The 27319-nt window shown below is 40.6% G+C and overlaps 1 protein-coding gene across 1 annotated transcript; it reads right to left on the bottom strand.

Annotated features, from left to right (window-relative positions):
* Positions 1 to 27319, bottom strand: vrk1 (VRK serine/threonine kinase 1). The gene is made up of 13 exons (XM_050061980.1): positions 27228 to 27319; positions 26470 to 26629; positions 26182 to 26237; positions 22438 to 22507; positions 21685 to 21772; positions 20212 to 20320; positions 19297 to 19389; positions 18430 to 18562; positions 16524 to 16644; positions 16249 to 16307; positions 9860 to 10029; positions 3098 to 3191; positions 1 to 312 (listed from the first exon to the last, which is right to left on the bottom strand). Exons 2-13 carry the CDS (start codon positions 26627 to 26629, stop codon positions 146 to 148), a joined length of 1320 nt encoding a protein of 439 aa, XP_049917937.1. The 5' UTR covers positions 27228 to 27319; the 3' UTR covers positions 1 to 145.

Here is a 27319-nt window from a genome sequence, read left to right on the forward strand (position 1 = left end):
GACAATTGAATTTCCTCTTTATTACAATAGATCTGGCTTCAACCACACCAAATAAAATAAAACATCAACATCTCACAGTGTGTTTTACAGATAGAAACCATATAGAGACCAGAGGATGGAGGGAGAAGTGTAACAGGGTGGATCCTTAGACAATGGTTTTCTTGGGTCTGCCTCTGGATTTCTGGGCAGGTCCGGGTGACGTCTTGGTGCCCATCTCCACCAGTCTACATTTGGGGTCACCAGGTTTTCCAGTGCTGGGTACCTTTCTTGGTTTAGTTGTTTTTTTGGGACTTTTCTTCACTCCATTCACTTCTGCAGGAGGAAATTCATTACAGTTAAGCTTTAAAGCAGCATACAGTAGTTCTCAGTTAAAAAGACAACCTTCTTTATATGCAATTATTTGACGGCACTTGATATTGTTTATGTCTTTAACTTCGGTCATAACTTTTTTTGTGCATCTGGGTGTGTACTGCCTGCAGCCACTACAGTGTAACATACTTATGCACCCTTGTTCTTTTTCCTTGTCAAGATCTGCCACAGTTGCTCTGTAAAAAAAGACTCTTTTGTCTTTGTAAACTGCCCAGAGGAAAAATCCATCTCTGATATTTCACCTTTCACTCCAGTGAGTGTAGAGTACAATGGAAATAATGAAAACATTCCAACAACTGCATGTGACAAAGATAAAGGGCATACACTGAACAGAAAACGTGGTGAAAAGATTTCTCCATACATTTCATAGAAATTTCAAATTTCATATGCTTTTAATTAAGAAGTTCTAATTTTAGTGACTTTGGTCCACACTAGGCTTTGGCAGTATTCTATTAAAGGAGCTATATGTAAGAAATCTAAAGCAAATAGTCATAAAATTCTCCTAATATGTCACAGAGACTAAGGAATAATGTTCATGTAACATACTGATCTCACTGACAACAACAGTACGGCCAGAATATCTGCATCTAAAAAAATGTTTTACGGTCCGCAAATCATGTTTATGTTTTGAATTTGTGTTTTGGCCTGTTGCGCCACCCACCGCCGTCTACCAGTCACGCAGTCAGTAGAGTCTCAGCATCAGTTACAGTTACGACTGAGCTACAGCAGCACGGCAAGCAGCATTAGCAGTGTCCCAGTACATAGCATTAGCAGTCTCCTCAGCTGTATCCCGGCAGCAGCGTTACCAGTGTCCCGGTACATAGCATTAGCAGCCGGTTCCTCCTCCGCTGTATCCCAGCAGCAGTGTTAGCAGCAGAGAACGGTCCGCTGGAAAACCGAAGATCAAGGACGCGGCGACGCAGCCCTGCCACAGCAGCCGCCTGTGGGCAAACAAATCAGTCTCCAGCGTGCCGCTGTCCAGCAACCTCGAATCTGTAGGGGAGGGGGGGCGGACACGACTCGCGGCAGTATTTTGAATTTGAGTGCAGTAACCGTTTTGGCCACATTCTTACATGCAGCGCCTTTAAATTCATTGTATGTAGTTCACAACCTATGCCCCCAGTGGTCAGTCTCAGTTCTCTACTGGTGAAACAGGTAAGTGCTAGTGGGGATAACATTACAGGACTGTAAACAGCTGTCCAACAACAGCAGAGGGAGGGAGAGAGAGGGAGAGGGAGAGAGAGAGAGAGAGGGAGAGAGAGAGAGAGAGAGAGGGAGAGGGAGAGAGAGAGAGAGAGAGAGAGGGAGAGAGAGAGAGGGAGAGGGAGAGAGAGCAGGAAAAACAGTATTTTCTGATAATTCAGTGGCTCTGATCGACGCAAGATCCATATCCAATAAGACTTTCATCCTTAAGACTTTTTTCCATCCATGGATTGGATTTCCTCCTAATGACAGAGACCTGGCTGAACACCAGTGAGCTCGCTCCACTTGTTGAACTGTTGCCTGTAACTTCTTAAGCAAGCCTCAGCCCTCTGGACATGGCGGGGATCTAGCCGCTGTGTTTAGGAAATATCTTAATGTGCGCCTACTAGGGCTGGACGTATACTGGTTCATACCGAAAACCGGTATTTATTTTTGTTATGATATGAATTTTTCATATACCGCAAAACCGGTGAATAGCCCAAACAATGTCCGGAACGTGCGCGGCGGGAAAGTGTTTCAGCGGGGACCCATTTCATTTTTGGGCCTGGACATCATGGTTTATCTAACAAGTGTCCAGCAATCCTTTCCTTGGGGTCATTTTTGTGTTTAATTGAGAGGCAGACATGAAATGTGAAGAGATAAAGAGAGAGGGATAAAATGGAACAAACGTTCCTGTTCAGATTCAATCCAGGGACATCACTATTTACATGGTATGCGTCTTAAACCCTTGGCCACGGTGGCGCCCCACAGCTGTACAATGGTGGTCACAGTTGTGTTTGTTATAGTCATGACCAATCATGATTGACAGTAACCCCTAAGGGCTCATTTATGCTCCCTTTACGTACAAAAATGTATACGTCCGTGTCAAACGATGTTACCGTCACTGCCCCCATACTTCCATGCGCCCTTTACGTTGGCATGGATGTTGACCAATATATCCACCAGGAGGCAGCCCAGCGTCAAAAGTTTATGACAACAACAAACTCAAAAACAAACATGGCGACTGTGGAGGAGATATTGATAATGTACCTCTTGCATAAAAGACAAAAACAGAGGCAGCGTTGTAGGAGGCGGTGGTCGGTGAGGCCGTTAAATACATCGCGACTGGAGGACGGAGAATTCTTTTCTCTCGTACTGCCGATGAGAGAAATTGAATTGTTATTTCTTCTTCATGTCTCACTAGAGCTATGTATCGGGTAGTGACAGCAACACTGCCCCCACAGTTTCCGGTGGTACTGCTCCGTTTGGCCCGCATCCGTAAGCTTTATGGAAACGTGCAGAAATACGGACGAAATGAACGCAGAGCACGGACAGAAGGCTCCGTCCGTGTCTGGATCTGTATTTAACGTTGAGCATAAATGAGCCTTAAGAGTACCTGGAACTTGATTTAGTATCACTAACTGAGCAAGAAAGTGAGCAGAGAAGAATGGCTCCTGTAGAGAAAGGGGCAAGAAATCAGTTGTAACAGGCCAAAATGACCTCAGACATACCTGATCAGAAATTGGAAAAAAAAAATAAAACCTACCTCTTTTCTTTGTGACTCTCTTTTTCTTGATAGGTTGTCCGTCAGTCTCACTCTCTTCTGCTTCATCTGATGCTTTTTTTCTCTTGGTGGTTTTCTGTAAGACAAGAAGAATATGAAGAAATGGGTTATCAACTTGTTGATGACACATGGGCCTGGTGCCGTAAGGAGTCTTAGCCCTCTCAGTTGTATTTTTTTACCCCCTCTGTGTACTTTATGTTACTTTAAATGTTTCTATAAAAAACAGCAAAAACAACAAAATGATTGCCAAAGATAGACGTGACTATCACTTAGCTAATGGTTTAGAACCATGGACAGCGCTGTTTGGTGTGTGTCATTTTCATGGTCGTAAAAGGAACTTTTGGCCCGGATTCCATCTCCCACCATTATAGCAATCCACATACAGAACGGACACAACAGGGAGGTGAAGGGACAATCACAGAGAGAGAGAGACAGAGAGGGGTGCAGGCCGCAAACAGAAGTTTGTGTTTGCACCCCCTGCTTTGTTTGACAGAGAATCATTCATTAGCTCAAAAAAATATTTAGCACTCTGCTAGTGCTGTCTTATGTACGTGTTCTTATTAATAAATGTATTGTTTGATTTTGAAACAGTAGTCTTATGTTGTTATTTAGCCTTTCTGAGGTTATTTGATGATTATATCAATGAATTTTAAATTTTGAAAAAGTAGAACTATTGTATGCCTCTGGGAACCAGTCAAATTGCACTTAAAGTTAACATCAGTCTCTGTGAAAACATGCCTCAGGCACCGGGTCAGGTACCTGCGGGTAACCAGCAATAAGCTGTGAAACAGGTAAAAATATATACATAAATTCAAAGGTACGGGCATGGGTAAAAATAAACTAAAGAACTAAAATATATTTTGTGAGAACAAAAATATAGTTTTTATTTTCCAAAATAATACAAATGAAAAAGATGTGCAGTACATGTGTAATATTTTGACATCTAAATCACTATTATCAAGCTGCAATTCCTTTTATTTTGAAAGTCAATGACACTAGTTTAACTTTGACCCCATCGTCACATTAGTCACTGACATGGAGGACTCCAGTGGTGAAACTTTGAAGCCCAAGGATGAGGTGGCAGCCTACTTTGAGTTCAAGACACCCAAAGAGGATCCTTATGAGGTTTTGTGGTGGTGGAAGGAGCATACTAAAATGTTTCCTAACTTGGCAGTGATTGCGCAGAAAGTTTTTGTCATCCCAGCACTGAGCACAGCCAGACTTTTCCTCAGCTGGATTTGGAGTTCAAGAACGGAAAACCCATCTAAATGTCAGTAACTGTAGCCTGTGTGTGTTAAATCACAGGTGCCATTCAGGTTGCGGGACTTTAATTAACAGGTGCGGGCAGGTGCAGCTTTGACTTAGACATAATGACGGGTAACAGGTCGTGTCTGGTACTGAGCTTTACAGATATGGGTGGGTGCTGTTTTTAAAAAATGGGCCCCTGCAAGACCACATCTCCCCCCAGCAATAACAGTAGATCTATACAATCAGCACAGTTTCAAGATGAGTAAGCAAGATTAGTGTCACCAATTCAGTATCGGACCAAATTTCTCTCTTCCTGTTCCTGAGTTATCACGTTAAATAATGGCCATAAAAGTGTTTTTGCAGAACATCATGAATGTCACAGTGAAGTTGACCTTTAGGATATAAAATGTCATCACATCATCATTTGTGTGAAATTTTGTCATAATTAGCGTATGACTTCCTGAGTTACGGCCACAGTGTTGGGTCACAGTGACCTTTGACCACCAAATTCTAATCAGTTCATTGGAAAGTCCAAGTGCAAGTTTAGCCAAATTTGAAGGGAAAAAAAAAATCCTGATGTGGTCTAGAGATATTGCGTTAATAATAATAATGCCTCCAGCCACGGCTATAGCTGGCGTGGAAGCATACAAATCTGCCCCTCTCAATTTTTAACAGCTCCCTCAGTCACTTCATCCTGGCCCATGGCCTGATGACAACTGGAAGGTGGGTGAGCACCCACACATGTATAAGTTACTTTAATTTGTTTCCCAGCTGAGAATCATGTTTGTTGTTTGTTGTTGTTCAGAATATAGACACCTTTTCACTAACATCTATTTTCAATTTTTATTACTGTAGCTGATCAGGAAATGTCTTGCTGGACATTAAACAGTCCACACATCCATCAAAATAAGACAAAACTGCCCAAAAGGGGCTCAAAACGCAAAGTACATGACAGTCCTTTCAATGTTTGAATGTCTCATCTAGAAGCGATGAGTTTGTCAAAGCTCTCAAGGCCTGCAGTGTCATCTGATGGTGAGGGGAATAAAGACAAACACTGAGGCAACGCCACTGCTTTGGCCATGAGGTGACCTGACTTTTCAGAGCCCTGAGCCTTTTGTTTCTAAAGTCTGGGCAACTGCTATTATAGCTCTGTCATCTCACCAGCAACAGAGACTTTGCATTTATTAATCCATTACGATGTCTGATTATGTGCTCCGCTGTTCTAGCCAAAAAGCACAAACAAATATACTTTCCTTTCTTTTGCCTGTAAAGCATGTTTAAACAGTGGGGTCAACAAAGATGAAGGATTCTCAGAATCACTGCTAATACACTGCAGAGTTTTCTATAAACTATGACTTCATAATCTCTGTCCTCTCTACAAAATCATAGCGACCGTGGGGTCTGCTGAGGAAAGAGAAAGTGGTCTCCGAGAGAGTCGTGCACTTAATGAAGGCAATCAACTCCTCCGTCCATCCTCCTTCTTCCTGGGCCTCTATAATGAAGCTACACTCTCAGCCTGAACTATCACTCACCCCCCTGCCCCCTTTCCATTTTTGCTTCCATTTTGACAATTGCTACCTCATGATCACCACACGGCGCCCGCTGAGGTGAACAGATTGGCGGGATAATTACATACAATAACCAGCGCCGGGGCCCGGTAACCTTTCGGCTGGCAATGCCAAGTCCCCGTTGGCATCTTCCATATGCACAGAAAGTGAGAGAGCAAGAGAGAGAAAGACAGAGACATTGTGAGAGACTGGAGATGAGGATTAAAACAGGAAAATGGACAGCAGAAAACAACTCTGGTTGTGTTGTAAATAAAATTTCAGAATGCAGATCTCTTAGAATGCACATACTGTAGATTTTTGCAACCGTGTACCTAACATTATTTCTAATTGCAAAAACAGTAAAATTGCACCACTCTGTATTAATTGTTGTCACTTGCGGCATTTTGAATCATTTTCAATCTGGGTTCAGACTTCCCCACAGTACTCAAATTGCTCTTGTCAGAATTGTCAATGATCACATAAATACTGACTCAAAGAATATTTTCAGTCTTGTGTTCTACATCTCAGCACTGCATTTGACACTGTAGATCATATAATCTTATTAAAAAGACTGAAATAATAAGTGGAACTGTCTGGCAGAGTACTACATTGGTTGAAGTCATATGCATGATAAGAGCTACTATATCTACTAGAGTTTGTCTCCAAAACAGTCAACACATAGTTCAGTTCCACATGGATCAATTCTAGGCCCCCTTTTGTTTATCCTTTATATGCTACGTTTCCAGGACACCACTGTTTACGTATGAACAATTATAAAGCAGGAGCCTACAATGTAAGAGAGACAAACATGGACATAATTACAATACACAGAGGCAAAATCCCTTTGTTTTAGGGACACGGAACATGAAATTATAATGTATTAAAGATCATGAGAGGTCTAGATGCCACAGTGATTGCCTGAAAGCCTCTCAACCTATGAACTCAACCCCTCTGGTAAAGTCAGCGACGGTGACCCGAACCGACGAAAAGAAAAATGATGACCATGTTCAGGACCATTCATGCCTTGGGAAAGAAGGGAAGGCCGATGGTGGACTTCGAGTGGCTCTGCGATTAAGTGTTTTAACTCTTCAGTCACTATAAAATTGGTGAGAACTGTTGAGTTTGAGTTAACGTTAACATCAATAACGCTTTTCGTCAGCTGCTATCATGTTAGCTAGTGTTAACTACTGTTAATGTCACCCCTATGAACGCAACGTTAACTTACTACTAATAAATTGGTAACATTACGTTAGTCCTCTAACAGTGCCTGAACAACTGATATAGCAGATGTGTGTGTGTGCGTGTTTTTTTTAAATCATAGCCAGTAAGCTAACGTCAGTAACGTTACATACAGTAGCACACAGTGGTACTCCTGTGCTACTGTATGTAACGTTACTAATGTTTGCTTCCTGGTTTGATAAAACCCCATCATCTGCTATATTAGTTATTCAGGTGACATTAGAGGAGACTGGCTAAATTGTGGTTTTCACTTTGTCATTCTAATGTTAATGATGTTCCCCCTTTGGGGATCAATAAAGTGATTTTTATTCTTATTCCAGGGCTGTACGTTAACTTTTTTAGCCCATAGCACTGGTGCTACAGAGGGTGATAATTTTGTAGCACAGGCCAGAAAGTTTGTAGCACCTGTCACGATAACAAATTTTGCTGGGCAATTAATTGCATCAGAAATTATTGTGATAAATATTGCGTAATATTGTGCTTTTAAGACCATTTTTATTATTGTTGTAATTTTGCTGTTTTTAGACCATTTTTTAAACTTATATAAGGATAATAAAAGCATAATGATGCAAGTGCACCGTTTTAAAAGAGAAATAAACCTGTATTTAACAAGAATATTTAGGAATACAAAAAAAAGAAAATTTAAATATCCAAAATAACACGTAAAAATACCACAATAAATAAATAAAGACCTTATAAATACAAAAAATAGACTGTCANCTTGTCGTCTAGTGAAAAAACGAGAAAAAAAACAGACCACACACACACACACACACACACACACACAAGCGGCTCGCAAGCAGTCCGTCGCACGCGTGCTACTAGGCAAATACATTCATCGCACAAACATTTTTTTCCATCGCACGTGCAACATATATGTCGCACTGTACAGCCCTGCATATTCTCTTATCTTTTTAGGCTGTATGAGATGAAAGGCCTGCTAATAGGGAAGACCAGAAACACACCTGAAGAATGGAGGTGTTGGAAGGGAAGAGAACAGATGAATATAAAAAGATGAAAAGAAAGGAGTAAAGAAGTTTATGCTTGGTCAAAAATGCAATGAAACTGAGCCTAAAGTTATGCTTGGTCAAAAATGCAATGAAACTGAGCCTAAAGCTCAATACTGCAGTCAGATTCTCTTAACCATTTTCCAATCCAAAAGGACCTTTTCTTCATGTTCTTTATGCTGGAAAAATGTACACATGATTTTTCTGAAACTTTTAAGTGGTGTTAAAAATAAAGTAAATCTTGCCTCAAAATTCTGCTTTGGTTGAATTTTGCATTTGAAAATGTATTTCAAGTTTTCCCTCATTATGTTTGACAGTAAAACCTTTATCCCAGCACCCCAAATGTATCCAGTCTGTATACCTCTGATTAAAGCTTCATACTGGTTCACTCAAAGTAATATGTTGCAATTTTGTCTTCTTTAAGAGATGCTAAAGTTGGATTTTCATACTAAAAACGTAAGGTCATTATTTTTAATCAAACAAGGCATGATTTTTTTATTTTGCTGGTGAAATATATGTTTGGCCAGTAAATTTTTGGAGGTCACTAGCCAATGGCAGATGAGGTAAAAAGTTAATTTTACGCCCTGTCTGTGATAATTCAATATCAGCCGATAAAATCCACTGACCAATCTGTCAAGCTTTACTTGTTAGCTGCTGAAGGGCAGCAAAGCGAGCGGCTGCTGAACTGCTGATCCCCGCAGGACTCCACTCAGATATAAGGTCCGTTTCCACTGAAGAAGTTCCTGGTACTATTTGGGGGGCAGGAACTACTACAGGAACGTCCTCTCGCTCGGCCCTCTCAACCGCCGTGTCTCCACTGAGAGAGTGGAGTAGGAGGAAGGTTCCTGTAAAGTTACTGGGCTCTGGATGTGACGTAATCGTTGCGTGACCATTTTGACCAGGGTGATGTAGGGACTTAGTTAGCTGTTAGCCGTTAGCGGTGTCTGTATTAACTCAATAACTCAATAAACGGTCCGTGAAAAAATTTTTTTTCCAGCGGATGTCTNAAAACTGAATAAATACCACACATAGCAACACAAAACTGCTTTGCTAGCTCAATCATGTTGTAACTAAGATATCCGCTGGAAAAAAAAAATTTTCACGGACCGTATATTGAGTTAATGAGTTAATACAGACACCGCTAACAGCTAACAGCTAACAGCTAACGGTTAGCTCAGCTAATCTACAATGACCATAGTAATTACAAAACGTCACATCCCGCCTTGAGTATATCCAATCAGCACCAAGTAATCCCCAAGTCCCAGCCAGGAGCCTCTCGGGGCCGTTCTGAGTATCTACTCCGAGGCAGGGACTTGTTTAGCCCCTGTAAAAGTTCCGGAACTCTGTCCTTCGGGGGTGGTTCCTGCGGTGGAGACACGCACCAACGGCCCCGGCCCCGTAAAATTACCCCGAAGTTCCTGTGGTGGAAACGGGCCTAATAACTGTCTCAAGAAGGTTTATGGTTTGTTTACTGTTTGACAGGAAGGTAGAAGGCTTAGTTATTTGTGAGTGTAGCTGTGCTGTAAGTGAACACTTTGTACTTAGCCCTATTAAATACTAGCCTGTCAGGGCTACATGGTACGACATGGTCCAGATACTGATCACCTATAAAAAATAAAGCTGGGAAGCAGCAGAGAATTTCAATCAAGGATTTTCATTCCTTGAATTACTTATTTTTTTTTAGTGTGTTTCTGTGCACTGACCTGGGCAGGGCGTGATGCAGCTCCACTGACAGGAGTGAAAGTCAGCTTGCCGTCATCTTTAGCCTGGATAGCCTTAAGTCCGTCTTGCAGGATGAAGCGTAACTTCTCATATGGTGGTTTGTCTTGGTATCCCAGAGATTTCACCTCCTCCATGAACCTCTTGATCTCATCTGAAACACAACAGAGCAACAACATGACACACCAACTACTCATAAACTATAAGCCTGCAGCTAGCTACTTGCCTCTCTGACAGTATCAGTGGTACCACAAAACGTAGGCAGGTGAGGTATGTCTGTTTTCAACTGCACAAAAAACCCACTAACATCTGGCTTTTTAATTTCATGGGAAAGGTTACTATCGGTGTTTACTCCGGGGTCAAATGTCTCTGCAGTAGTCATGGATATTTATCGTCTCTGACTGGCATTGATGGACACACAACACCTGGGTGAACATGGTAATTTTAGCCCCTTTACCGGCAAGATACAATGACACGCTACCACAAAATATTATCCAACTCAGCCAAAGCAGCACTCAAACATCTATCAAAATTAGTCTGCACTGAGTTTGACAAAGACCTGAATATGTAAGACAGGGATATTCAACTAAAATTCAAAGAGGTTCAGTTCGAGAAAATTTCCTAAAGCAAAAGGTACGGAACATCATAATGTCTAACTTACAATAAGATTTAGTGTGATATATACTGGAGTAGCCTAGCAGTTGTATCAACGTCTGCATGTAATCTGTCAAATCAAGTGAAGAAAATATGATTCAAAAGCATTTCGACAATATTAATTGTCACTTAACATTGAACTATACAGATATGCATTTAAAAATAAAATGGAGAAAATAAATGAAATTGTTCTTGAAATTTGTGCATCTTAAAATAAAGTGCTTAATTTTAGAAAAAATAAAATAAAGTGTAGCAACAGCTTGAATTTTCTTTTTCTTTGTTAAATGTGTCACATCTTGACTTAACAGTCTCAACCAATTTTACAATAAATAAATAACAATTGAGCAGTTTTACAGTTTCTATTTCTTTCCCTCATTTCCCCACTCTCCCCACTTTTTGTTGTTCAATGAGAGAACTGAGCTCGAGCTTGTCCTGCCAGGATTTTAAATCTGGACTGGAATGGTGTCAGGGCCATTCTCATACACATGTGCAGGTGCTCATTGTCGAGCCTGGAACGATATTTACTTTTTATTATGTTCATTGTGGAGAAAGCTGCCTCACAGCTGTATGTGGAGCCAAACATGGTCAAGATGTTCAGGGCTACTTTCCCCAGACCTGGGAAAGCTTCCTCTGTGTTTCTCCCTGTCTCTTGCTCACTTGCCTCTTCCTCTCTGTCTTCTCTCCCTGTCTCTTGCTCACTCGCCTCTTCCTCTCTGTCCTCTCTCCCTGTCTCTCGCTCACTTGCCTCTTCCTCTCTGTCCTCTCTCCCTGTCTCTCGCTCACTTGCCTCTTCCTCTCTGTCTTCTCTCCCTGTATCGCTTTCTTTCTTTTTCTATATTTCTATCCTTCTATATGTCTATTGTCTTTCAGCTTGTCACTCGCCTCTCACCTCTCTCATCTGACTGTATACACATTAATCACCTGGAATGCAGAGATTTGATTGGCTGGGTGGCATCATGTAGGATGGCTTAACTCGCATGCAATTGGTCTGTGCGTTTCCTGATCAGCTAAACCGGTGCCGTAAAGTCTAGAAAAGTTACACCGCTTAAAATATAAGCGTCCCGTCAAAATTTAAAATCCCTTAATAATTTACTGGTTATAGGTCCGGGTCTGTATAGGACGGCGTCTGGGTCCGGACTCGGGCCGCAGTCTGCCTGTTAGTGTCTAAGGATGTAGGAGATACATAAAAAGAAGTAACCACCAAAAAGTTTCCACTTTTTCTGCTTGTCCATGACACTGAATTTTACACACCAAAAAAAAAACCCCAAAAAAACAAACCCACACACAGAAAGGTATACTTGTCTGCTGCAGAGCTGTGTAAACTAGCTCTGATCTACTGGAAATGGGAAAAGAAGTCTATCGTCTATTTTTAGTGGGTTTTTCAGTGTTTAAAAAATCTGCATATGTACGCTACTTTTGGTGGACAAAGGGTTTTTAGTGTTGTATTTGTAATGTTGTGCTGTATTTTCCCCTTGTTTTTACTTTGTTTACACTGCATGTCACGATTTTGTTTTGTGGCATGTTATCTCTAGGAAGTCATGTCCCCATGACATGCTTTGATCCACGCTTTGTGATGAGGGACTTCATAAATAACCCTGACTGGACTTGGACTTCTCTCTTCATGTGTTACAGACTTTTTTCCAACACACTGTCGTCACCATGATGTTATACTCTGGTCACGGCATCCTGCCTATTACTGTTTGGTGTGCCTTTCCTCAGATTTGACACACAGTCTCAAACACACTCACAGATAGAGTTGTAAACAACACTTTGTTTTGCTCAGCAGACCACAAGGAACGAGGTTTGACGCTTCATATTCGTCTCCTCTGCCTGAACCAACACACTGCCTGCAGGTCAAAGTGCTAACATTAAAATGGCAACTCTTACCACAGTGAGACAGCAAACGTGAAAAGTCACCATTTACAGTCTGAACTAGGCAGGTGCTGGTCACCGGCATCACGGTTTACCACGGTAAAAGAATGTCACGGTGTCACTAACCGCCCATTTTCCGTTCCGACGGTAAAGGCAGACGGTGTAACCTACGCTACGTTTCATAAATGGGAACTTCAGGAACTCAAAACTCAGAAATAACTCTGTGCCAGTCGTACATTTTAACCGGCACACACTCTGAAATCATGCATGTGCAGCCACTGCAGTCAGCACAATTATTGGGGGGGCAGCCTCAGTCAGTCAGTATGTCAGTAATCAGTGTAAATCCACTCACGTGCAAACTGCAAACATGGCTGGAGGAGGCGAAGCTGAACTTTTCCCAACGGCGAAAAGGACGAAGTCGGTGGTGTGGGACCATTTAGGCTATCAGAAGAACCCCCACAGCCAAGGCAAAGACGCGCTCCTCCCATGCTGGGCTCCAGCTACCAGTCGGCCGTGTTCACAGGCTGCTGTGCAAAGGAAACTATGCGGAGCGTGTCAGTGCCGGTGCCCCCGTCTACCTGGCGGCTGTGCTGGAGTATCTGACTGCTGAGATCCTGGAGTTGGCTGGAAACGCTGCCCGCGACAACAAGAAGACCCGTATCATCCCCCGTCACCGGCAGCTGGCTGTCAGCAACGACGAGGAGCTCAACAAGCTGCTGGGCGGAGTGACCATCGTGAAGTTAAGAAACGTCTCTATTACTTTTAACGGGTCTATATTACACATTTAAACAACTGGTGTGATGATGCGTTGCACTGACAGGAGATGCCTGGTACGTACTGTCGCTCATGAATGGTCAAACGAATATTAGCCTACCGTTTTAAAGTGTAGAGTTTTATTATTATTATTATTATTATTACTGCGATTACCGTGGTATTTTTGCCCACGGTTATCATACCGTCAAAATCTCATACCGGCACATGCCTAGTCTGAACTAAAAATGTTTACTGTGGAGTGTTACTAGACTTCTGTCCTAATGAGGACCAAGTAGGTCTAAGTTTGAAGGACTACAGTTAGATGTGAATGAATATAAATGAAGCATGTGATTTACTTAGGTATTTAGGAACGGGAGATAGGATTAAAATCCTTCGTGATGATGAAAGGAATTTTATATTGTGACAGCAATATACTGTATATTGTGATACATTACAAATTAAAAGCAGCATAAAGCACTTTTGCTCACTGATTTGCAACATTACTAACAATGGCCTATAACAACCAAAAATGCCAAACATCACTGGTAGCTAATTTTCAATAATGTACATTTTCAATAAATATATAAATTACTCAGAGATGCAAACATATGTATGCTGAGAAAGACAGAGCTACCTGAAGTTGAAAAAATGTAACATTGTATATCATATCATTTAACCAAGTGACAAAGCAGAGCTGGTCCTGACCTCTCTGAGGCCAGAAATGGGCACAAATACATCAAAAAGTGTCTTGTTTCAAATTGCGAATATTTGCTTATTAAATGTAGAAGAGGATGCAGATGAAGAGTGGCTGTGCCGGCGGTTAGCTTGGTGAGCTTGCTAAGGCATTTGGTTTTCCAGTAAAACAACTGTAATGTTCCTACATTAGTAGCTTGCAGTGTACATAAAAGCAGTGCAAGGAGGAGGGGCCAAGTTTAATGTTACAAACAGTACCCGACAATTTCGGTATAGTATACCTTTAATTACCCTCTTACTACTTGTGTGTGTGCATGTATGTCTCAGCATGTTTGTTGAGTACGGTGAGGTGCTTTGGTCTTAAACCTTTCTGATTAATGCTCATGTCACTGAGGGACTGGTTTAACCTTGTTGTTTGACAAATTATTAGCTAGACTGAAACTAGAATTGCAGCCTTGTAGTTACATGCCTCCACACTAGTGGTGGACGATAAAATGACAACATTTATTGCGATAAACACGTATGCGCCGTCAATAGAAAAAACGTTCGGTATAATGTTTGATAATGTTACTGTATTCTGTCGGGAAAAACACCAGGAAAGCCGCGCAAGTTACCCTCGGAATCAGGCTGTGCAAGGTTGGTTGCATGAACACACTCACTTGCACCCTGGTAACCTCGCAACAGTGTCACGCAAACAGCTAACAACGCCATCCTCATGTGTGAACACAAGGTCCGCTTATAAGCTGCGACTTTGGGCTTGTTTTTTTGTAAAGTCGCTTACAAATATTGGTAGTTGCGGGTTGCAGTTTTCTGGGCTTGTCTCTAAAGTGAAGTTGCTTATTTGGGCTTGCTGTCTAAACGTCGCATTTCTCTCTATATATATTCATCTAATAAGTTATTAAAACGCATGATAGTATGTAAGACTGCAGGATGTTTCCACAGCTCCGCTTCCTCTGCCCCTCTCCTTCTCCGTATACACACAGGTGACGGTCAGTCAATTAGACTTTTCACATTTAAATCGCGCAATTAATGGAGGTTCTTTAACTATTTCGCTAACAAGTGGGCGAAATATGGAAAGAATACAATAAAGATTTGTAGAAAGAGAGAGGATTAAAATATTTGACTTCAAGAGGGGGACGATTCAAAGGCAGTGTGCAGAGCTGTTACATGTCATTACAAGTCTACCACAGGTTTGCACTAATTTCTACACAGCACTTTCCTCACTATGTGAATCACTTATTCATCTGTACAGTCTTCTGTTCAGCTGCTCATCTTTACAGATATGTTTGTCTGAAAGCATTTACTAGCTTTACTTGATGTTAAGAGAAAACTGTTCATTTTTTTATTTTAGTTTTTCTACCATCTTGTGTATGTTCATTTATTTGAGTGCTTTCTAATGGTTGTGTTGACATTACATTTTCCTCTGTGTGCCTTGACTGATTGAAATCAGAAGCAAGCTATTGAGTTTAAAATAAATGTGTTAAAATTTATTCATTTTCTCCTGGTCCTTATTTCAAATAGGTTATAAAAAAATTATCAATAATTATCGTTATCGATCAATATGAACCAGCTATATCGTGATATACTTTTCAGTCATATCGCCCACCCTTAATCCACACGTCAGTCAAGTTGCAAATCACTTCATCATTTTATCGTATTAAACATCTTTGGAAAATGTTGTCATAATTAGCATATGAATTCTTGAGGTATGGCCAAAAATATGCTTTGTGAGGTCACAGTGACTTTTGACCACCAAATGCTAATCAGTTCATCCTTTAGTCCAAGTGCACGTTTGTGCCAAATTTGAGAAAATTCCCTTAAGGCCTTTTTGAGATATTGCATTCACGAGAACGAGACAGATGCAAGGTCACAGTGACCTTGACCTTTGACCACCAAATTGTAGTCAGTTCATCACTAAATCCAAACTAACATTTATGCCAAATTTGACAAAATTCCCCTCAAGTCCCAAAATATCACATTCACAAGAATGAGACGGACCAGGTCACAGTGACCTTGACCTTTAACCACCAAAATCTAATCAGTTCATTGTTTAGTCCAAGTGGACGTTTTTTCCATATTTAAAGTAAATCACTTAAGGCCTTCTTGAGATATTGCGTTCACGAGAACGGGACAACCCAAAAACATAATGCCTCTGGCCAATGCCATCACCGGTGTGGAGGCATAACACAGACAGGCAAACATACAGACACACACTGCTGACAGTTCTGTACTAGTGGGACATTAAGCAGCTTGAGAAACAAGAGGATCAAAGGCAGTACTGGTCAGTTTTTACTGGTTGTCTATTGTCAATGGCCAAAAAAATTTAAACTCACCACCGTGTTTGCCCTCTGTCCGTGTGTGTGTATGTGTGTGTGTGTGTGTCTCTCTCTCTCTCTCTTACCTGGCTTGTCTTGAGAGGAGAAACACTTGGTCATGAATTCAGAGATGTTGTCTTTGCTCCTGTGAGGGAAAAAACAAGCAGCATGATTTTTCCTCAAAAGATTGGAATTTCTCAGTTTAATACCCCTCTCGCTACTTAAAAGTCAAAACTTCTAAATTGCTTTTTCCAAATTTCAAACCTTTGCCTGGCTAGATGCAACAGACAACCTCATACATTCACTGAAAGACCTCTGTCAGAGACGATGTGTGCAGAGAATGATGGTGTGCCTCTTGCACCTGATTTTGGAGTCTCTGACGTAGAGGGGGTCCTGCAGCTTGTCCTCCCAGGGCAGGCGTCCACATAGCCACTGAACCATGCAGTAGCACAGAATCTCCAGGTCGCCCCGTCTACATGGAGCTGGAGCCAAACAACCACATCAGCGGAGGCAAGCAATGTCAGAGCTTCTTTTAAATACTGATATTAATACAATACCAGCACTAAAAGTCTCAAAGCAGTTATCCATTTGTTAACACATGACAATTACAAGTATAATATGCTTCCATGTAGGGGTGGGCAATATATTTGTTATACTCAATCTACCGCCTCTTGTTCATTTGAATTTCCCCTCTGGGGGATCAATAAAGTCTATCTTAATCTTATTGCAATGGTAGTTTATTAAAACAGGACTTCCATTAAGTTTATTGAACTTTTTGTCTAACAGTAATTTATTAAACTTTAGTCCACCAGTAGTTTATGTAACTTTATTGTAGCAGTCCTTTATTTAACTTTCTTATATGACAGTAGCTACTTTAACTTTATTGTAAAAGTAGTTTATTTAGTAATTCAGTATTTTAGTAGTAAACAGTACTTTAGAGGAGATTTTAAAATATTGACATATATCATGTATTACCATACAGCCTACAAATATCACAATATTATTTATACGCCATATCGCCCAGCCCTACTTGCCTACCTACGACTTACAACAAATCCATTATTTGAGTAGTTAGCGTACACATTTTGGAAATTGTACTTATGTGTTTTTTTCCAAGCCTGAGATGAGAAGATTAATATCAATGTCATGTTAATGTGTTTAGTTCAAAGCTGGAGCAGGGATATTATTAGCCTACCTAAGCATTAAGACTGGTAGCAGGGAGAAAAACCTAGTCTGGTCATTCAAAAACACATCTACCAAGACTGTGAATCTTGTGAGTTTGATACATACGCAAACAGAAATGTAAGAACTACAAGTTGTGGTTTTAAGGTGGAAACTGGAACAACCTTTTATCCTGACTCCAGCTCTGTATTCTACTACAACACTGACCTTCTCAACTCACTCTCAGAAGAGAGACAGAAGTGAATAATTGCATTTTCCAAAATGCTGAATGATAATAATGGGATTTTTCTTCCAATTAAGTAGCTGGGAGACAGATTTAAGTACTTAGAAGATCACCTAAATGTGAGGGGACACACCTGCTATGTGCTATAGGAATCAGTTTCTATGTAGTAGCCCATCCGCTTCATCCAATGTGGCCTCTACTTTTTGCCTCAATAACTAAACCAAACTTATACAAAGCCTTTAATGGCAAAAGTATCCCAAATTAAAGCTGCAAGCAGCGTTAGGCGGGACCTCGGACTCCCGCCGTTTCAGCCTCCAGCTCACGTAGACAGTTAAAGACAAAAGTTTTAGACGATTTTAGACCCCTCTCCACTCTAGCTCACAGCTGACAATTTCTCCACATTTGCTCATGTTACTTTCAGAGGCACTAGCTCACTTCCTGTTGGATTTAGGTCAGGGGTGTCAGCGTGTGATTTGTAGGTGTAATGAGACGAACAAGCCAATTTTGGTTCGATCTTTCTACGACATTCCTACGGGCCGCAGCGGCCATTTTAGTGTGTCTAGGTGGCACTACAGAGCCCATTCTGGCACTTTTGGGGTTAATTTTTTCATTTTATCAAATTTTTCGCCAGTCCTGACATGCGTGCCAATTTTGTTGAGTTTTTGAGCATGTTTAGGGGGTCAAATTTCAGCTCAAAAAGACAGCGGAAGTCTCTCGGATGTCCAGTGACATACAATAAAACTTTTCATTCTTTTTTGTTTTTAGCATATTTTCACCACATCATAGAATTAAAGACCTGGCAGTCTGGTTTTAAAAGCTGTATTTGGGGTTATAAAACTGCTGGTAGCATACTTATACATACTTGCTCCTTTGTGGGCGTCAATGCTTGTGAACTCAATGGTACCATCGTGACATCTCTTGGGGTCTTCCTTGTACTCTTTGAGGACACTGTCAGGTGCGTACCTATATGCCAGCCCATAATCTACTAAGTAAACCTACAAAAAGATGCTGATTCAGACATGCAAACAGACTAAGAACAAGATGACATTTAACACATTTTACATTTACAAAAAACATGTCTCATGTTTCCAGGAATCAATCTGAAAGCATGAAGAGCAGATAATTCCACCCGTTACTGAATTTAAATTGTAATTCCACTCACATAAGCTTCATCATTATTTAGTATGAGCTGCTTCTTGACTTCAATAAAGAAACATACATCCAAACCTACATCCCAGTAACTCGAGGGGAGAACATCTAAAACGTGCAGCTAAATAAAAAAAACAAACAAACAAACAAACAAACAAACAACCGTACCTAATAATAAAATCCTGAGGGGCCGATTTTTAAATTGTCATTTATAAATAGCTCTTTAATAACATCACCAATGATACATTATTAATCTTAAAATTAAATATTTGCCCCTGCCTTGTTTGGTAGAAAAAGCTTTTAGCTGCTGCCATCTAATCTTCCCATTTGGAACGCACGCACGCACACACGTACGCACACACTCTTCTCCAGGCCTTAATTTAATCTAATGAAGCAGCACAAGTGCTTTATGATCAAAAAACACAATAACCTCCCTGTAGCACCTTTGTTTCCCCAACATTACCAAATGCAGAGGAGAGTTGAAGTTGACGTTAAGGGTTGTGAAAAGCCCATTTCCTTTTCATTTACAAAAAGCAGAATGTGATGATTTTAGTCATAGGATGCTTAAACTTTTACTGACCTGGTTGGGATCACTGTGGCTCAACATGAGGTTGGATGCCTTTATGTCAGCATGCACATACTCATGATCATGGACATACTCCAGAATATCCAGCTAAAAAAGGAAAAGAAAGGTCATAACTCTTAACATTAGTATTGAAAAGGAGAAAAAAAAAACACATGTTAATGCAGGAGTAAATAGACGCAGAATGCATTGTAATCCAAATGCAACTTCCAGACCACGTGTGGAGGTGGTCACAGCCAAGTGTCAATGATATGTCAACAGTCTGGACAAAGGCTTACAAAAAAAGGTCACTTAAAGCACAATTCAACACAAGGCAATTCAAAGTGCTTTACAGAGACATTAAAAGCAACAAGACACAATTTAAAACAATAAAAACAGTCAAGTAAAAAGGGAAATAGAAATTGAGAATGATAGTGATATAATAAAATATAGTAACCTAAAATAAAAACAGGCTCAATACATTGCATCTAGCAGGACAATAATAATGCACCAACCAAAATTCAATTTTAATAAACACTTTTGCAAAGTATCAAATTTGTTTTTAAAAGTGTTCCTAACAGATGCACAGAAAGAGACATTCTACACTGTAAAAATAGAAGTGCTTTCTGTAAGACAAACCATATAATGGAGACTGTTTCTTTACTTCAGTTTCCTGATACTTAGCAGCTGACAGTTACAGTATGCAGATACTGCTATATCTACCAATTCCCAACATGGACCCATATATCCGTCCAGCCAATATACTTGTCAAGCTTTATCACTAATGCTTGCATGCTTTCCCACTGACTTGAGTTAGCCTAGTTAGCAAATTCCCTCAAAATTCATGTAATTCCATTGTAGTTTGCAACTTCTTTGCAATTCAGTGGAAAACATAAAAGTGAAATGAAACCATCTGATCATGAAATAACCAACCAGTCGAAGACCGAGCTGCAGAACCAGTTTTCTGGGGAACCTCCTTCCACTTTCTTCAAACTTCTTCTGCAGGTCTGTGCCGAGCCTGTCAATAACCATGAACCTATACCTGGAAGGTACATAGAATACTTAAGTACTCCTGAAGTGTCAGACAAGCTCTGTTACTGAATTGTTGATGTAACTGTTACATTAAAGTAATAAATATGTTAAAAGTAAAAGCAATCGACATATGGCACTGCAGAACAGCAGAACAGCAGAACATACATTTGGAAATGTCTGCCCCAGGGTCTGAAATTAACACCCACCAAGGGCCAAATGCAGATAGATTTTCTGTTTGGCAAGTAAATCTCAGAAGGGTGTCTGTCACACTGGCAGGTAAATCTTTGTACCAAAAAAGTCATGTAACAAAAAACTATGCTGAGAGTCTCTACCACACTTTGGTGTCATTTATGTTTGCGCTGTTTCTTTCCTCTTTCTTCTGTATGAGTTGGAGATGAGTTTGACGATCACAGGGACAGGGACTTCATTGTGCATTCAGGAGCACCTTGTGAAATCTACATTGCTTTATACAGCAAAGGGTCTAGACCCCGACCATGGTGCATTCAAATTCACCTTGTAAACTGAGTAATCTATACTCGATTGGCCATGAAGGGTGTTTAAAATGAGAGCTTCTATTCATCTGTCAATACCTTGTTCCCTTAGCGATACTAAAATCATAACAATATCCCATTCTTTTCTACACACAGATTTTGAAAATTTAAGGTTGTTTTACAGCAGCATTTTAAATTGAATACTTAAGTCATACGTATGTACTTTTTCTATGTTTTTTGCATGCATGGTTTTCCTGTATAGAGAATTAGGGGGCAGCCACATTGTCAAATTTCTTCCCGCCTCCAGCTCTCGTCAAAACTCTGACAAGTGTCATAATGTAAAACACTATTTTCTAAAAGCCTTGCACTTTAAGCATTGTGTCATGTATAACTGCAACTGCAGCATTACTTTGATGTGGAGGTGCTATCATAATTAGCACAGTGCATCGGAAAAGACAGGAGCACAGGGTATCAGTGGGACTACAGAAAATTGCAGATAAACATTTAATATCCAGGAATTCACATTATAGACACAACTGACTATCCATGTCACAATTTGGCCACAATGTAATAGTACTTGTAGTTTTTTTCCCAATATATATAAAATTATTAGAACTCCTAAAATATGTTGGTTGTAAAAAGGGTTTGCTGGAGCCAGTTGAAGGCACGGTACACATGCACATGAGAGCACATGATGAGGATGGAGCCACCTTTGCCATATTTTACGCCAGGAAAAACCTTGGCATGTGGCAGGCATTTTGACCATTTAAGTAAAACCTAGTATTAAAACAGTGGCACAGTATAAGGTTTATTTACACCAGAGACAAGATGACATGAAAAAATGATACATTTTGCCCTGAGGAGGTCCTGGTCAAAGTCTTACCTTTTCCCTCCTCTCTCATGCAGACCTGAGCCCCAGTATCTAGGAACGCCCAAATGTTTCAACTTGTAAGACTTCATCCAGCTCTGAACTGTGGAACAAGAGATCATGAGAAAAGTTTGACATACTTTTTCTGTCCAAAATGTTCTAAAAATATGTGTATACATCTCTGAAGAGCACAATATGGAAATCAAAGATGGTTTGGTTACTAAAATTTCCTGTGAACACACTGCTAACTGGCGCTGGTGACAGTGGGTGATGGCTGTGATGCTCAAAGTAATAAGAGTATAATTCTGTGGGGTGGGTGGGGGTGGGCAGCGCGGCCGCAAGCTAATCTGCTGCTGGGACAAATATTTACCAACAACGTGAGATTCCTGCATGAATAAAATATGAGCCTTTGGTTCCTTAGTAATATAACAGTTAATTGTCAGGGGAGATTGACATTTGGATTGTTATTATATAAAATGCAAAGCTGTGGCCTGGGGGCCAATGGCGCTGCCACCAGAAGCTTCCTTTCCTCTGCAGGGCCCCTCCGTGCCTGAGCTACAAGATTGTCTTTTTTAATTAAGAAAGTTGGCTTTCTTTTATTTGTTTGCCCTGGTGGTGAGAGACTATGTTGTGTTATGATCACAAGGCTAACTTTAGTTTAGCTTAATGCCATACTCCAAGGTGTGTGTGTGTGTGTGTGTGTGTTAGTGTGTGTGTGTGTGTGTGTGCGTGCGTGTGTGTGCTTGTAAGAAATGATAGTTGGCTTACTCATTTCAGGCTTAGCAGCTCTCATGTAAAACTTGAGCTCAGAGAAAAGTGGTCCATTGTCACTGGGCTCCTGTGAAAAAAGTACATGTATGTGTAGATATGATTTAACAGATGTTTAGACCAAAAATAGCATTGCAAATACATGGGACTGTGGCTGCGGGAAGCATCAGCAATTAGCGGGGCCCCAAGAAATCTCTAAATACCCTAAATATATATGAATAAAGGTTATATAGACTATAGGGTAGGGTATATGGAGGATAGCCAAACAGCTGAATATTTGCAGATCTTCTTTGTCTTCTATGACAATAAACTGAATATTTTTGGATGTTGGACCATTGGTTGGATAAAACAAATCATTTGAAGACATCACCTTGGACAATTTTATGAGTGATGGACATTTTTCACTATTTACTTTCATTCTGGAAATTTTACACTTTTCTTTGTTTAGGTTAAAATACTATTAATAAGCTGATGGCACACTAAAATGTAAGTGAATTCCACCAGAGATATAAACTCATAAATGTCCTGTCTGTCTTCCCCATGTGGAGGCCTCCGACTGACATAAGCGCTCGCGTAGCATCTCTCCCCGCCCCCGACCAGGAAGAGTAAGTCTGTGAGACAACAAATAAGCTAGTAACAGGGACGCTTGTGGATATAAACTTTTCTCCGTAACAATGGCAGACAAATGCGGACCACCGCTTCCATTTCCAGCTGCTCCAACAGGGAGATCAGTTGGCAAAAGAAAGAATATTGCAGAAAAAGCTAACCCTAAGAGAGAACTCCATGCTGCAAGAGCCAAAACTCGGGTCAACATCGGCTCTGCTTTCGAGCGATGACGAAGACTGATGCAGCTTCATCCTGAGCTAAAAAGGGACAAGATGGTCGCAGAGTTTCTGCTGGACAGGTATTTTTAGTTTGCCTCTAATGTAACATAGGTTATAACATTATAGATGACAACACAGCATCCAGTTGCTAATGGTAGCCTACTGTAGCCTAACGTACCCTGAGCCTCTAGCATTTACGTGATATTATAAAACTCATCAGTCATCACTGACCCCAGATAAGTTTCAAAACTCCGGGGTTGCGTTTGACTGTGCAGGACAGGTAACGTTATGTTTAGTTTGCTAATAGTAGCTTACTCCTCTTCTCTTCTACTCTTCTCTTCTACTCTTCTCTTCTCTTGGCGTTCTCTTCTACTCTTCTCTTCTACTCTTCTCTTCTCTTGGCGTGATACACTCGCTCTCCTCTTCCGTGTATCTAACGTTACCTTGCCAACGCCTACGTCTATCATAGACGTAATGAGGATGTAATGGAGGAGGGGGATGGGACTTTGGAGGGAGGCGGGAGTTGTGGATGTTCAAATTTTTGTGCTGTGTGAAAGCGGGAGTTGTGGATGTTCAAATTTTTGTGCTGTGTGAAATGCAAGAAAGGTAAGAGTAGCTTTAATTGGGACATAAATTGACAGACCGATCAATTACTGAAATAACATTTAGTAACAGCCCTATTAAAGTGTATACAGTAAAGAAAAGTATGTAAGCGACAAGAAATATATAAGTATGAAGCAGTTCTGACTTGTGATTTGCTCCATTGTTAACAATGACCAAATACAGTCAGGGATTTTAAAAAGGGAACTACCACAGTGTAAACAATACAGCAAAATCTCAGTTGGGTTTCAAATGTATATTGTTGTTATATTGTTATATGGCTTACTGCCAAACCCTGCCCTGTAAAGGTTCTAATGCAAATATGTCATTGTGGGCCACATTAATATAATTGATTTGACTCCAGCTAACAGGTGACAGTCAACAATCTCATACACTCAGGGTCTGAGTGAGAGGAAATAACTTGTCAGTCTTCTGTGTTCCCAGGGTCCAAAATCAACTTTTTGACGTCCCGGCCAAAATGGCTGGTAGATTAAAAAATATATAAACCAGCCAAGCATATTGTTTTACCGACCAAAATAATAAATTGCCATTTTTGTTACACATATACATTTGTTTCAGTACATTTCATTGAGATAATAAGGTCTTATGTTGAATTAAACTCTTACAGAAGTGGCCAGATCAAAATCTGAAGCAAAATTATTTTTGTAAAATTGAACAACTCATCAGCCTCAGCATGTGAATAAGTTCCCTTTGGTAAGCAGCAGGGTTGAAATTAGCATCATCCACTAGTCAAATACTGGTAAAATGTGCAAGTGGCTGCTAGATTTGTAAACAAACAAAAAAAAAAAACGTCAGCGTTCCATTGAGTGCCTGGTTGATCTTGCTTTCCACCAGCTACAGTGGCAGGTAAACAAAATATGTTAATTTCCAACCCTGGTAAACAGTGATGCAAAGTATATTTCTAGGGCTTTTATTGTGAAAGAAAAAGTGGAGCTATGTGGAGTGACAATGTGGGAGCCAATAACGAGTTTGCCATCTTGGCTCAGACAACAGGGTCTCTGTGTTATTATTCCATTACCTTCATAAGTATGGGTGCAACACTTGCTAGTAGCAGACCAGCAGCAGGTGAAATTTAGCAGATCAGGTGATGTTTTGTACAGAAAACAGTGCCGCAGAAAGTGCAGTCAATGAGAGAAATCACTGATTGACTGGCCTGAACAGCCAGACAGTTTTCTTTCACTTCCTGCTTCTGAAACTGTTCAGCTACAGTTTCTTACAATTGCTATTCACCCAAAGTGTGTGAAAGAACACTATAGCAGGTCCCTCCTGCCTGCTGCTGTCAGACAATACAACCAGCACTGCTCACAATAAACTGAACCATGGTTACATTATGGACACCATAATAAGCATTACTAATAAGCATTGCTGTCTCCCTTGTTGTTGTTTTTTTGCACAATCACTAAATATTAAATAAATTTTGTACTTTCTTTGCATGTCTAGCTTTTAAATTTTGAATCTGACTCTTTCTCCTTGACTGCTGTAACACTGGAATTTCTCAATTGTGGGATAATAAAACAACTGACAGGTAATGTGAATAACATTGATCATCTTGTTACAATGCAATGTTCTGCTGGGAATGCTGGCATTCACGTGGATACCAATTCATGCACTCCACTCACCCAAACACCGATGCAGACCAAGTATGGCCCCTAATGGGGCCACAGGACTCAAAGGATCCGCCACCAACGCCCCAGTGCCAGACACCTTGCAATTGTGCTTTGAGAAACATTCTCTTAAACTGCTGGACTGTTTGACCATGCATTCCACAACTTTCCCAGTCTGTTGTTGCCCCTGTCCCAACTTTTCTGGAACATGCTGTAGGCACCAAATGCAGAATGAGTGTATATTTACATAAAACAATAAAGTTTATCAGTTTCAACATAAATATCTTGTCTTTGTACTGTATTCAATAAAATATAGGTTGAAAATGATTCGCAAATTATTGCATTCTGTTTTTATTTACATTTTCCATGCCATCTCAACTTTTTTGGAATTGGGGTTGTACTTGATCTTGCCAAAGTCCAGTCTGACCACTTGCTGGGCACTTGTGCTAACCTACTGTATCTATTGTTCACTCACACTATGATTAGAGATACATAAATGTAAATCAGGTCATTGTTGCAGTATTATTACAGCTACTGCACAGAGGGAACTAATTTAGCAGCTAAACTGCACTCAAGGAAGTGGTCTGTGGCTGTATCTTCATTGCTCTTTCAGGAACTGCACACATGATGTATATCAAAGAAAAAAGTATTAACACACAGTTTCAGTTCATTTTATATGTTGTTTAGAGTCTTACCACTTTGATGACGTAGCGAGCATCGGTGCCCACAGGTTTTGCAGAATCCTCTTCAGCTGGGAACAAGAAGTGGAATAATTTCACCACTTACTAGAATTTAAGATACATTGCTGCAGTGTCAGACTTTGCACAGTACAAATATGCATTTAAATAGATGAACTAGCTAAAGCCTTACAAATGTCTTGCATCACAGTTCAGGCATTAATCTTAGTCTGAGAAAAAGTCTGCAGTCAGAGGTCTTCTAGCATTGCATGTTCTACTTTTGAACAGCATTCCATCTATTCTTACCCAGATATATGAGACCAAAGCCGCCCTGGCCGATTGGAGCCCCCAGCTTCCACATCTTCTTCCCAGTGTCTGTGAGGACCTCACCAGGTGGAAACTCTTCTGCCAGCTTCCTCTTCGCTGGAGCTCTGCCTTTCCCTGCCGCCTTAACTTTGGGAGGCATCTGAAACACACTCAGCTTTACAGCATAATGCATCCTGGGAGGAGGTTTTCAAAGTGTAGTTACTTTACACTGTGAATAGACCAATTAGCTCTTATATGACGCATGTGACCAAACCGTAACCTGTCGAAACCTTAATGTAATTCACAAATGGTGGTTATGGTGGTTGTTTTATGGTTACATGCTTTGGCTGGATGTCATGTTCTTCTATGTATAATCACTAGCAAAGTTATCTAACCACATCCTGTGTCCGTTGAGTTAGCCTAATGTTATTGCAGCTTTTACATTCGGCAACATTAAACATTGCTTGAGTCAATAATTACCAGTGTGTGTTATAGAAAGCCTCCTGCTTAATGACAGAAGGCGTTAACGGGCAGAGTAGGATAGGAAAGCGAAACGAACCGAGCAGCGTTATCTTTTCATAGATATCGGTTAGCGCTAGCTTTCATGCTAGCCGCGCTACCTCGTTAGCATTGGTATCTCACGTTAGCAGTTACATGACGTTTAATAAGAAACGCTCCTGGATGCCCGTGACGGTGTCAGTTAAACAGTCACTTAACGTTACACATTTTATTAGCCAAATGATAAGATGAAAACACACCTTGATGTTGTTGCTTCTTGTAGGTTTACTGCGTATGAGGACCAAACTTCCCGCAAAACTACCGGTCAGGAAGTGGCGTCACGACGCCTTGC

Source organism: Epinephelus moara, chromosome 14 (genome assembly GCF_006386435.1).
Source record: "Epinephelus moara isolate mb chromosome 14, YSFRI_EMoa_1.0, whole genome shotgun sequence".
In the NCBI taxonomy this organism is placed as follows: domain Eukaryota; kingdom Metazoa; phylum Chordata; class Actinopteri; order Perciformes; family Serranidae; genus Epinephelus; species Epinephelus moara.

Excerpts from the sequence above, each read along its gene's own strand:
- vrk1 (XM_050061980.1), bottom strand. The coding sequence starts at position 26,629 with ATGCCTCCCAAAGTTAAGGCGGCAGGGAAAGGCAGAGCTCCAGCGAAG. Across the intron at positions 26,238-26,469 it reads CTTTGGTCTCATATATCTGG|CTGAAGAGGATTCTGCAAAA; the intron begins GTAAGAATAGAT and ends TCTTGTTCCCAG. Across the intron at positions 313-3,097 it reads GAGAGTCACAAAGAAAAGAG|AAGTGAATGGAGTGAAGAAA; the intron begins GTAGGTTTTATT and ends TTCCTCCTGCAG.